General features: G+C 36.7%; 1 protein-coding gene and 1 pseudogene across 4 annotated transcripts; both read right to left on the bottom strand.

Annotated features, from left to right (window-relative positions):
• Positions 1 to 1349: 1349 nt before the first annotated feature.
• LOC147868079 (uncharacterized) lies at positions 1350 to 8057 on the bottom strand. Of its 4 annotated transcripts, none has more exons than XM_087315036.1 (8): positions 7916 to 8057; positions 7697 to 7780; positions 7039 to 7259; positions 6913 to 6954; positions 6636 to 6708; positions 6466 to 6518; positions 6326 to 6381; positions 1350 to 1524 (listed from the first exon to the last, which is right to left on the bottom strand). In XM_087315036.1, exons 2-8 carry the CDS (start codon positions 7716 to 7718, stop codon positions 1470 to 1472), a joined length of 522 nt encoding a protein of 173 aa, XP_087171162.1. In that variant the 5' UTR covers positions 7719 to 7780; positions 7916 to 8057; the 3' UTR covers positions 1350 to 1469. The 4 variants fall into 4 exon arrangements, with proteins under 4 accessions (XP_087171162.1, XP_087171155.1, XP_087171167.1 ...); XM_087315029.1 differs by having other exon boundaries at positions 7697 to 7762; positions 7916 to 8016; XM_087315041.1 differs by having other exon boundaries at positions 1352 to 1524; positions 6466 to 6515; positions 7697 to 7762; positions 7916 to 8016.
• Positions 7985 to 9150, bottom strand: LOC147868078 (histone deacetylase HDT1 pseudogene; annotated as a pseudogene).
• Between the last annotated feature and the right edge of the window lie 3060 nt (positions 9151 to 12210).

Here is a 12210-nt window from a genome sequence, read left to right as displayed (position 1 = left end):
TTGTCTTTGACAAGGTGACAGGGAATTAAAAGTTTTAATTTACACAATATTCAAGAGAACTGGAGCAAACAGTATTGTATACGTGAGAGCATAGATTGAAATACCTGAGGCATTTTTGATGAATGCATTCAACAGTAAACGTTGACATTACTTCAAACATTAAAACATTGGTTTAAATTGAGGTGGGTTAGAGCTTTGCTAGTCTTTGCATTGGTCTTCTAAGTTGGAAGGTCTTGAATTCATTAATGCACTTTTACTCTAATAAACTCGTTTTACAAATTGCAATGTTAAAATTTTTAATCTAACAATACTTAACAAAAGAATTATTAGGTTTCATTCATCATGGCTTTGTTTTCACAAAGGGTTTAATTATGAACACATTCTTGAAAGCAAATATACTGATGAATATGAATATTTCAATCTGTGTAAGCAAGAAATTGAAACTGTATGGTGCTCCTATAATATGAGTTGAAATATTCATATACTGATGAATATGAATATTTCAATCTATGTGTAAGCAAGAAATTGAAACTGTACGGTGCTCCTATAATATGAACATTTCTAAGAAGGTAGTCATAAATATACATGCAAATAGTTTCTGCTAGTTGAAATATAACTTCATTTCATTTAACACTTAGCTTGAATATTGATACAAACCTGACACCTTTTTCTTCTTTGAGATATGCAACCTTTTTCAGCAGAACTCTTGTATGACCAGACTGACAAAAATCAAATCAGCTAGTCTTTATACAAATCATAGTCATCTTGCTTTTCCCAACTCTACCAATAATAATCAATTTTATTACACTTCGAACAATGATAAATGAAACAGAGTTCGCGAGGAGCACTACCCAAACTAATGGATACACCATCCATACCAGAAAATATTAAGTTTCCTGATAAAACTAGATAGTGATGGGATAACTCAGAGATGGGAGCCGATATAACCGAAGAGAACGTTAGATGAGAATCCTTCATATATGTCGTGATGTATAATCTAGAATATAATCAGTTCCTTACCAACGAATAAAGTAATACAAGAAAAAGTTCCATCATTAGTTATGGAGTCCATGGCATTTATCACGAGGGCAAAATAGATTATTCCAAGCAAGGTAATAGTACTTTTCCCAGACCAACCCAAATTCTCCATAGGAAAAGATAGACGCACTTTCTGTTTCTATTGCTAGCTAAGTTTTTTGGTATTTATAGTTTTTCAATACATAAAGGTTTAATCCATCTTCTTCAATTCGGACCAAGTAGTTTGAACAAACAAGAAAAACAAAATAACAATAAACTGGGGATTTTAAACCAGCACAAAAAACAGGAATACTAAACAAAGCTATTCACTAAAATCATATTTGTCAACAAAAACATCTTTTTGCCTTGCAGGAAACTTTTTTTATATACATATAACTAACCCAAAAGAAAACAGTGCATATTAAATTCCAGATGGAGAGACCATAATCCCCTCATTTATGCTTTGCATTATTGTGTTGCTTCAGCGCAGATTCATTGGAAAATTTCCTGAAATGTTAAAAATCTCTCTCTCTCTCTCTCTCTCTCATCAGTGTTGGAACATGCCTACTATAAGGCACACCTTTTACAAACATCAGGAAATGAAATCATCATCAAGCCGTCATATATGAAAGGGTCACATCCAAGATGATATACTTATTTGGTTCAATAGATCGAAATCAGCCTCATTGTAGAGAATAAAAAATCTGTTCTCTTTTATTATCACCTCTACATAAAAGACTTGGATCACATCACCCCAAATATGGCCTACAAAAATCGTTTCATAAACTTCTTACAGAATGGATTCATACAGAGACCGAGGTACATGGGCATTCTACATGCTCCCAAAACAAATTGTCCAACTCAAACTCTTTATTTCAGCAAGGATAACATGAATTCACCCATATTCGTAATCATGATTTGTCTCATAGGCTACTTCTGGCCCTTAAAAGATACTAATATTTCTTTCTTTCTTTTCATACATGCATTAAGGCCATTATCATGGACCTCTAGAAAACCAAGAACTTTTAAATTTTTTCAGTTTTATAACGTAATCCCATCCATATTTGTAATCACTATTTGTTCCATGAACCTATTTCTGTCCTCTAATAGACTTTAATAAGAACTTAGATATACATTGATTAATTCCTTACAAAACTGAATTTCTGCACTCAAAAAAAAAACTTTGAGCTGAAGGAGAAATTTGCCAACAACAAACTGGACAAACTTAACCGTAACATCAGAAACATTATCCAAGTTGAAAAAGGGTATACGGAAGTCATTCAAGAGGAACATGACATCAAGACATTAAAGCTTAACTAAAGAAAGTTAGTGAAGGAAGAAGTCAAGGAAGAAGTGAAACTAGAAATCAAAGCCAAAGAATTTGGATGGGTGAAGGTAGCTAAAAAACTACAAAAACACGGAATTAAACTTGTACACACCAAATTTGAAGAAGAGCAGATGACGTTCACAAGAAGACTAGGTGTCATCCACGAGCAAGGACACTTTGGACCAAGCCAAGGTACACCAGAGAAGAAGAAACCCCATTAACCAAATCCTAGAGAGGGGGAAAAGACAACATTGCAGCTTGCTAACTAACACATGTACAATTTCCAAATGAAGTAGCAAGAATTGCCTTTTTAAACAAGCAAGTCATACTGAGGTCGTTGGATGGCCTTCCTATCTTCCTTGATGATGACATGACGACGCAAATCAACCTCAGAAAACTGTGTATTCCACAGATCCTACAATCACACAAGGAAGACAAGAAGACTATTTGCTATGATGATCACATCATTATCAACATCGAGGCCATGGAATAGGGATTTGTGGCCTATGAAATAACTGTATCAAGGCTACACATCACAGTCTGAAACAACAGCACACTTTGGGCACAACTGGGAAGAATTGTAGAGGAGATGGTTGAAGAAGAAATCATCCTCATTACATAGACGCAAGATAGCAAAAAAAAGATCTATCTTGAGTGGAGGGCTTTAAATGGGAGTCCACATACATGCAAACCACTGGACACAATCCATTGTGAAGGGAGGTATCACATTTCTATTTAGACGAACTTTATACCCACGCATACAGGTGGAGAGGGATGCACAGAATACACGAGGATCTGACCCAAACTCTCAAAGGCTCAAGTCTTATTCGTTGCACTATGTTATTTCCCTACATAATACAGGTAGTGGAGTGGGGACCGGATATGAAGAAGCAAATAACAAAGATCAAGGAACTGAGACATAATAAGAAACTGAATCAGCCTACAATGAATAGAAACCGAATCACCCTATGATGTCTTATTTGAGCGTATTATGCAGTACTCAAGTCTAGGTGAAATATTCCTCTACCCATCAGTCCCAACAACATTTACCTTCAACTTCATCCTCAAACACAAACATCTGTTTTAACCATGAACTAGTAGAAACTTTTAGTCAACATGTACAATAAGGAATCCACCATCTAGATCCAGACATAACCCTCCATGCCCTCATCTTCCAACTCTCTCCTACGCTCCAGACTATCGCCATCAATAGTTTTTCGAACAACATTCAGACACTACTTTCCTCAGAGCATGCCCCAAAATCACTGGTACAAGGAAAGATGTACAGAGATGTATTGGCAACTTTGTACAACTGTAGGCTTTTGGGGAGACTACACACTAAATATCGTACAAGCAAATGAGAACCCCTATGCGCCCAATATCAAAACCAACCAAACCATCAAAACCTTCACCATCACAACCACCCTCTCCCTCATCACTAACCTCACCATTACGCATACTCATCTACTTTGCTCATGAACTAGCAAAGACTATAAGTTAACATGTCCAACAAGAGCTTTGCCACCTAGATCCATCTATGCTGAATTGGCAGCAACCCCCATGATGGTAGAAGCAATATTCCAGAAAGTGAAACTCAACAACCGGATTCACCAAGCCACCTTAAAGAATTATAAGTAAAGCATCGAAGCAAATGGTGACAACAGAAAATGCAGAAGGATCATGGTACTCACCGGTGATGATGTGGCTTGAAAACAATGGCCTCAAGACCGAGACCTTGGCACCCTTTCAAGATTGTACATCTCTCCAAATTTCACACATTGTACGCCTCTCTAAAATGATAAAGGAATAAGGTATTACAGCAAGATCTATGGCAGTTCTATACCCAAAGACTTGGCTCACACCGAGGCAACCACTTCCTCCAAAGGTGGCCTAATACAAAGACCAATTCATGAACTTTTCAGAGGATGATTCCTAAAGAGAATGAGGCACATGGACATCTGTATGCCCCGTAGTGCTTGCTGAGCAATAGGCCAACTCAGAATTTCCTCCTACCAAATAGAGATTGAGCCAAGACGAGCATTTTGCATACCTAGAGCTGAATGTTTGCATATTACTTGAAGAAGAGATTGAAAGAATGTAACATTTTCTGTGTTGAAATTCATTTCGTCAAAATAGTTTAGTTTGCTGTTCTCAAATACAAGATAAGATTTCAAGTTGTAATCTCTTGCTTGGTTGTAACTCAGTTGTTACTTGCTCTTTTGTAAGCGAGGGTTTCTTGTATAGAGTAACTCAGTTGTTACTTGCTTGTTCGTGGTTGTTTACTGCTAGAGTGAGGTTATGAGGTAAAGAACCTCTAATGGATTGAGGTTTGGTGCATTGTTATACTTGACTTATGAGAAGCACAACATTGCAGGAAATTCATGGTGAAAGAGGGAGGGAGATATGAGTTAGTATCGTAGGAATCAAATTGTTGCGCACATGCATTGAATTGCAACCAAACTTGCATAGACATTTTTATTCTTATCTTTCCTACTTCATAAGCGTACCTGTGGCATAGGAGTTTTATTTTTGGTGATGGAAGTACTTTGTGGCTTGGAGGTAGGCTTGAGTGTGGCGAGTATCATGGCTAGTACCGAGAAACATGTTGGGGAGGCACTTATTTTGCCTTCCCCAGGATATATGAGAAATTGGATGCTTACCACAAAACCCCAAAAGAAAATTCCAACTATGTTCAAGACATTTGAAAATGGATTGCAAGATGGCATGTTGAAAAATATTTGAGTGTGCGTATAGAAGAAATGAAAGGGATGTGAAAACATGTATATTTCCTTTACTCGACCATATTGGAGACCCACCAACAAAATGGAGAGGATTCCAATATACTCATTCCCAATAAAAGAGGAAAAGGATGTGAAACACATCATCAAGTTGATGCAGAAAAAGAGGAAATGTAATCTATGTTGCTTTAACTGTACCAGAAACAAGAGAACGTGGCATTTGGAATACACCTCACATAGAACAACATTAGACATGGTTTTCAGGAAATCCTACAGGCTTGTACTAGCTTTCAAGAACTCCTAATGAGGATGGAACCATCCCAATATCATGGAATATCAAAACAGTGAAATTCAGCGACTAAAATAGTTTATAGTTTCTTTTGTACTTTTTTGTATGTTCTACCATTCAAATGCCCCACCCAAAAGGCTTGGGAGAGTACTTTGTAGTTATTGTTGATCCATTGGGTCATTTTGGCTCCCTGGGGATGTTAATCTATCATCATCTTACGTGAGAGAGCCAAATTCAAAGCTGTATTTTTTTAATAACCCATAGATATGAGATTAAATCCCATTTTTACAAATTCAAAGCCGTATTTATTAACCCATAAATCTGAATTATTTCCTTTTTTACATCTGTTTATATTCTACCATTTCAAATACCCCATCCAGAAGGCTCACGAGAGTGCTTTGTACCAATTGCTGGTACCAAGTCGTGTTGGCCCCCCATTTATCTTAAAGTATCATGATCTTAAGCTAGAGAGACAATTTCAAAGCTGTACATTTATTAACCCATAAATCTGAAATCAAATCCCATTTATTAAATAGATAACCATGTGCAGAACGTTGGATTTTAGTGCTAGAAATTTTCATATCCTCCATATCTCCAAGAACTTCTAGGAATGAAGGAGTGAAAGGGAATTTCTTTTTATTTCACTGTTTTTATTAGTTTTGGTTCCTGGCTTAAATTTTGATGGTTGTAACTGCCACAATAAGAACGTCGGAGGATGCCCTAAAACCATAGTTGTTTCATCATTTGCAACATGTTACATTTACCTTAGACTTTACAAACCCTGTTTTTTATTAGTAAAAGTTGTTTTTTGTTTTTTGTTTTTTGAAACTTAATGTTAATATATTTTCCCCACAACCAGCAATTGACAGTCAAGCTACATCAAAACAGATTATCATTAGGAGGAGCCACAAACTGCAGTTATCACTGAAGCTAAAAATAAACAAAAAATCTTACTTATTGCAAGGTGTGCAAATGTATGATCCGAGCTTTGGAGACATGGATTGAGCATCCTGCATTACAGAGATTATTCAGACGTATGAAGAGAAGAAAATATATCAATGTTCATTAGCACATATTTCTATTTTTTGTACAACCTTTCCAGCACTCTTTTTCTGTTGCTTATGCGTTCCCAAATCCGGCTTTCCTACTAAACCAATCACATATTACATAAAAAAAACAACCACATATTGTATAAAGAGGATCTAAATAAAGGTATGAATTTCACGCTCTAGCTATAAGATATTTGCTAAACTGCAATATTTACCTTCAGAAGGGACGTTGGGCTTCTTGCTTTTGTTAGAACTCTGTTTCTTTGGAAGATATCTCTTTCGGTCAGACTGTAGTATATCAGTAAGGTTGGACAAATTGTAAGACATTCATGGGATTGAGAAGATAAATAGGTTTGTTTGACAAACCAAAAGAAGAAAGCAAAGCATTTTGAGAAATTAAAAAGGTTGATTTGAAAAGAGAGTGAACAGAATTCATAAATTGCCACCACAATCACTCTGAGACTCCACAAACCATTATGTTTTTTGTTCTACCTCTGGTCGTTCCTCTTCAGAGTCATCACTGCCAAAATCTTTCTGTAGAAAACCATCGCATTTAGTTTGGTTCATAAACATAAGGAAAACAAATCGTGTTGTTCTTGATAGGAAACTTATACTCACATCTTCATCACTCTCTTCAATCTCCTCTTTCAGCGATGTTAGCTTAGCTTTGGGATGTTGTGGCTTAACTGTTTCTATCACAGGAACCCCAACCTTCTTCTGTACCTCTTTCTTTGACATTTTCTTAGCTTCAGGAACTTCTGGCTTAACTTCAACAATCGGAATCTCAACCACACGTGAAGGATGCTTCTCTCTAGGCTTCATGATTTCAGGCATTTTACCTGATGACAGAATAATCATTCACAAGAGCTCAAAATTTATTGATATGAAGGAGACACCATCACCGATATTAGCACATAATTATGATTGCAAAAGAAACAGAAATAAAATTAATTATGATTAGTGAGGGAAGCATTAGAGAAAACTCTCTTCACAACCAATATCCTAGAGGGCTAGATGCATATCATATTAAATCTAGGCATGCCTAGCACATACATTGGGTTAGGGATGTCCAATATAATAACTTGAGCTTGCGACCATTGTTAAAAATAAGAGAATCCATGGAAAATGCTCAAGAGAAGTTAGTCCTAATATATCAGATATCCCTAAAACCTAGGTCTAGTATCTAGACCACAGCCATCTAGAATATGTTAGACCAACTAAATCTAACCTTAAACAATAACTCCTAATTAACGTTATATGTGCACACAGGAAATACCATTGTCCTTGACATCCAGCATTTGTATATCCTCCTCGTCCTCGTCCTCGTCCTCTTCCTCTTCCTCTTCCTCTTCACTAGATTCTGGTAACCAATGGAGAGAACGATTTACATCAGCAATGAACTTTAAATCCTCTACAATTATATATCAAAAGTCAAAACATGGCATAGAGGAAAACAGAAAATTTTAGAAATCAGGACAACTGATCAAATATATACCTTCAGATTCATCTTCCTCCTCATTAAACTTTGTACTAATCTTCAAGTTAAGAAGCCTAATGTTAACAATTAACAATACTTTCTTTGCTTAGCAAATGATGGGACGCATTTTTGAGCTAGACAAGGATATTCCTCCTCTCCAACAGCGTTTGTTCTATAGCCACAGAAAAAGACACTAGAACTTCCAGAGTGAGACAGCACAAATTCATCTTCGAAGATCAAATCCACTGTCATCTGATCACATTTCCCTTGTGACAATGTTCCAATGATAATTTCATCATCTTCAACCTTCACTCTTAAAGATACTCTTTCGTTCCCTTTTTCCGGCTTATCCCCCAAGGCAATCTACAGCAGCAGATTAAGGTGGCCTTCTTTGAGCATGCATATGTCAAAAGGAAAAGTGAAAAAAGAATGGTACATGTAGAGGATGAAAAAACCTGACCTGTGTAACATGTAGATAAGAATCATCACCAGGATAACAAGTTACTGGCTTGCCACTAGGCACTTCAATCCCTGAAAATCAACAATCAGGCATGTCACTTTCCTCTATTAATGTTTTCTTTATGTTCGTATAAATAACTTGTTCATCTTACCACCCATGATTTTTTTAACCTTCATTCAAGTCTTTCCATCACATATTTTACCTCTGCAAACCGTAATATAATCTATCTATCTCAACAAGGTATGACCGTAGCTCCTATTCACGTGAGCTTGTATAAACTACTGATACAGCAACATGGACGAGTTTCAAGAATGACAAATAGATTATGTATGTTTCGCAACATGAAAATATAGTGGAGACCAAAAAACATCAACGTTCTAGATGCATCAATGTACTAGTTGTTCCGTGTCCTGATGTATTCTTTTCTATTAATCTCTAGTATCAAAACATACTTATAAGTTGTGGATGTTTAATATATAGATACATACCTGTGTGTCTGTATGTGACTTGAAATATTCCATTCATATTGTTTATATTCAAATATTTATACAGACAATACACAAGTGTGTGCCTGTGTATGCCTTGAAAGATTTCATTATCTCATAGAAACTTTCTCTTTCTTGTTAGTACTTTATTTTTTCCTCTTCCTTCCATGGAAGCTTCTTATTTCTTCTCACTGCTTTGAATGAATCTCTCTCTGATACAATTGTTGAGGATGGTTAAAGAGAGAGAGAGAGAGAGAGAGAGAGAGAGAGAGAGAAAGGAATGAGACAGATATACCCCAGAACTCCATGGCTGCCAATCGATGTTGCAGACAAACCAATCGCAAAGAAAAATTTAGAGAGAGAGAGAGAGAGAGAGAGAGAGAGAGGTGGTGTCGGGTGGAGAGGAGAAGGTCATGCGTTCAACCCCCGCTATATTCCGACCATTCCACGATGGCATCCCAACTAAATGTAGTTGTAAATTAGGTGGTACGTAAATTAACAACAATAAGACTTGGTGTAGTAGCAGAGTAATAGTAAGTAAAGTGAGGCGAAAGTTGGACTTGAAGTAACATTGAAACATCATCTTGCACAATTATGCAGTAGAGCTTGGCAATGCAATTGAATTCATGTTTGAAGCTTTCCATTTTACCCCAATGCTAGAGTACGCAAGTACCTCTACGTGGTTGAGATTACCATATTATATTGCACTTGAATGTTGCCTCTTGGCTAATCTCAAACTTTGTTCCAATAGATAAGTAGGTCCAAATATTGGTTGTGTTGAAAAAGTATGAATTTGGTATAGGAAAGTTCATATAACAAACACTGTTGAAACCTTATGTTAAAAGCCACACATATGGTCTAAAAAACTCATAAAAACATAATTTCAATAACTCGAAATACTGACAATGCATCCCTTGACATTGCAAATCATGATTTATCAACGTGCCTCATCCCAACCTGCCTTGTGTAAGACAATGGCTGAGGAAACAAATCTATGTACTCCAAAGTAGAGGAAAACAATAAACTAATTTGCAAGTTATTCCATATACACATTCCAAGTTATTCCATAGACATCAACAAAAGTAGTTGCATTCGGAGACAAGCCTTCGCAACTCATAGATATGAACCATTTCAATATTCTTCAACATGCTCATGTTCAACGTGTTTTGCAATCAACACATTCCAAGTTATTCCATACATAGAAACAAAAGTTGTGGCATCCAGAGACAAGCCCTTGCAACTCATACATTGGAACCATTACAATGCTTTTTCAGCATGCTATATCCACCAATGCAATTCCAAACAATCTACCTTTATCCAAAAAAACTAATGATGATTATCAACGCGCACTTACCTAATAATGTAACCATTATAAAAGAAAATTGCTCATTTACTCAACATATGCACCCATTTTGGTCATTTAATGACAATGTTCTAGAAATAGGTGCAAATTTTGGTTGTGTTGAAAAAGTATGAATATTGTATATGAAAAGTTCATATAGCAAACACTAAGGGTATTTGATGTTAAAATCACATAAATGTCTAAGGAAATAAAAAAAACATAAATTTAATAACTCGAAATACTAACAATGCATTGTTTGACATTGCAAATCGTGAATTATCAATATGCCCTTTGTTAAGAATTAGGTAATTAAGCAAGGGTTAATTAGTACCTAGTTATGTGATTAAGTTAAGCACAGAAGATTATGTGATATGTGTGTGTATGTGTGTGAGAGGAAGAGAGAGAGGATGATACACTTATGAAGAACATAAGATGGGGGATGATTAACTCTATATTAAATTAGCATCAACATTATCATCAAATACAATGAGGTATATATACATCTCATGTACAAAGGTGCACATGTGTACAATGTGAGTAGAATATAGGTACTAAGATGTAAGTCCTATATATCCACAATGAGGTATATATACATCTCATGTGCAAAGGTGCACATGTGTGCAGTGTGAGTAGAATATAGGTACTAAGATGTAAGTCCTATATATACCCACAATGAGGTATATATACATCTCATGTGCAAAGGTGCACATGTGTACAGTGTGAATAGAATATAGGTACTAAGATGTAGGTCCTATATTGAATGTACTTAGGAGTGGAGGATCTAGAATATCCCACTTAGGTACAAGGTCCTATTTAAGGCGTTATAGTCAACACTCCTAATTAGAGTATATCTAGGTAACTACGAAGTTACATGGTTGACTAAATAATTAAACTAAGTTGAGCTTGATCTCTCAACACCCTTACTTAAAATGTAACCATTATAAACATTTTTTGCTCATTTATTCAACATTTTCGTACCCAAACCCCTCCATCCATCTCTTTTTAGTCCACTCATTGTCATGAAGGATTCCGACCATAGGAGAAGAAGGACCAGGATGCGTGTTAACGGGGGTGTGCAACGATGCACACGAACGAGGCCTTGTATGTAAATATTCTAGGACTAATAAGTATTAGACATTGTGATTTGGATGGGTACTTTAATGACCCACAAATGGAGAAGGATAAAAGTGTGTAGGGAGGAAAACCAAGGGGAAGATCGTTGACAGAATCGGTTTTCTTTATGCGTGATGTAATGGCCTCCCCGCCTCCCCTTGTGCTATAAAAGGGGGGGGTTTGAATTGTTATGGGATCGGTCGTTTTAGGAGGTGGAAGCTCTGTCAGATTGGAGAATTGTGTGCTCGTTTTCTTGCTATCCATCCTTTTATTGTCGTGTCGTGAGGCCTCTGTTCCGTGCTAGAGGTCTGTGTGCTCCCAATCAGAGGCTCACTAGATTCTCCGTGTGCACGTGCGTGTAGAGCGCAAAGCTCTGTTGCTGACCGAGTCCAGTTGTATTTCTTTGTTGTCTAATCCATTTCATTTGCTGTGTTTGACTCTTCTCTCGGTGTTGAGCCTATATTCTCCATTCTATTTTCCCATTCCCCTCGAGCATTATCTGTGTTTCCGAGCCCGTGTGCTCATCATTGGGATCCAACTATTGGTGTCACGACACAATGACGCCAAATACGTAGTTAGTGAGTATTGAACCTGCAACCTTTTGTCAATGACTGGTGTTGAATCCTTTGAAAGGGACCAAGGAGGTTACAAGTATTTATACATGTTCCAAGATTGAAAGGGACCAAGAAGGTTACAAGTATTTCAACACTACTTGCTATCATTTATAAGTATCATTTTGCATCACGATTTGGGTGAGGATTGCTTTCGATCGCTCACCTTCCCAATTCCGGTGGGGGTTACAACCGCTCATTTTCATGGTGGGGATTGCGTCAGTTTCTCACTAGTGCTACCGTTTGTGTCCTGTTTTGGGTCAATCTCAACTATTTACCCTCTCATGATAGAAGAAGTCGAG

This window comes from Azolla caroliniana, unplaced genomic scaffold, assembly GCF_043228905.1.
Source record: "Azolla caroliniana isolate FFs.n. ecotype wild unplaced genomic scaffold, voAzoCaro1.0.p SCAF_1, whole genome shotgun sequence".
NCBI lineage: Eukaryota > Viridiplantae > Streptophyta > Polypodiopsida > Salviniales > Salviniaceae > Azolla > Azolla caroliniana.
This window is presented reverse-complemented; position numbering and strand designations above follow the sequence as displayed.

What these genes read in the sequence shown, in the direction of transcription:
- LOC147868079 (XM_087315036.1), bottom strand. Translation starts at nt 7,718, where the DNA reads ATGCTGGATGTCAAGGACAATG. An exon ending in GCTGGATGTCAAGGACAATG is followed by an intron (nt 7,260 to 7,696) that starts GTATTTCCTGTG and finishes TTCTGTCATCAG; the next exon opens with GTAAAATGCCTGAAATCATG. An exon ending in TTGAAGAGAGTGATGAAGAT is followed by an intron (nt 6,955 to 7,038) that starts GTGAGTATAAGT and finishes GGTTTTCTACAG; the next exon opens with AAAGATTTTGGCAGTGATGA.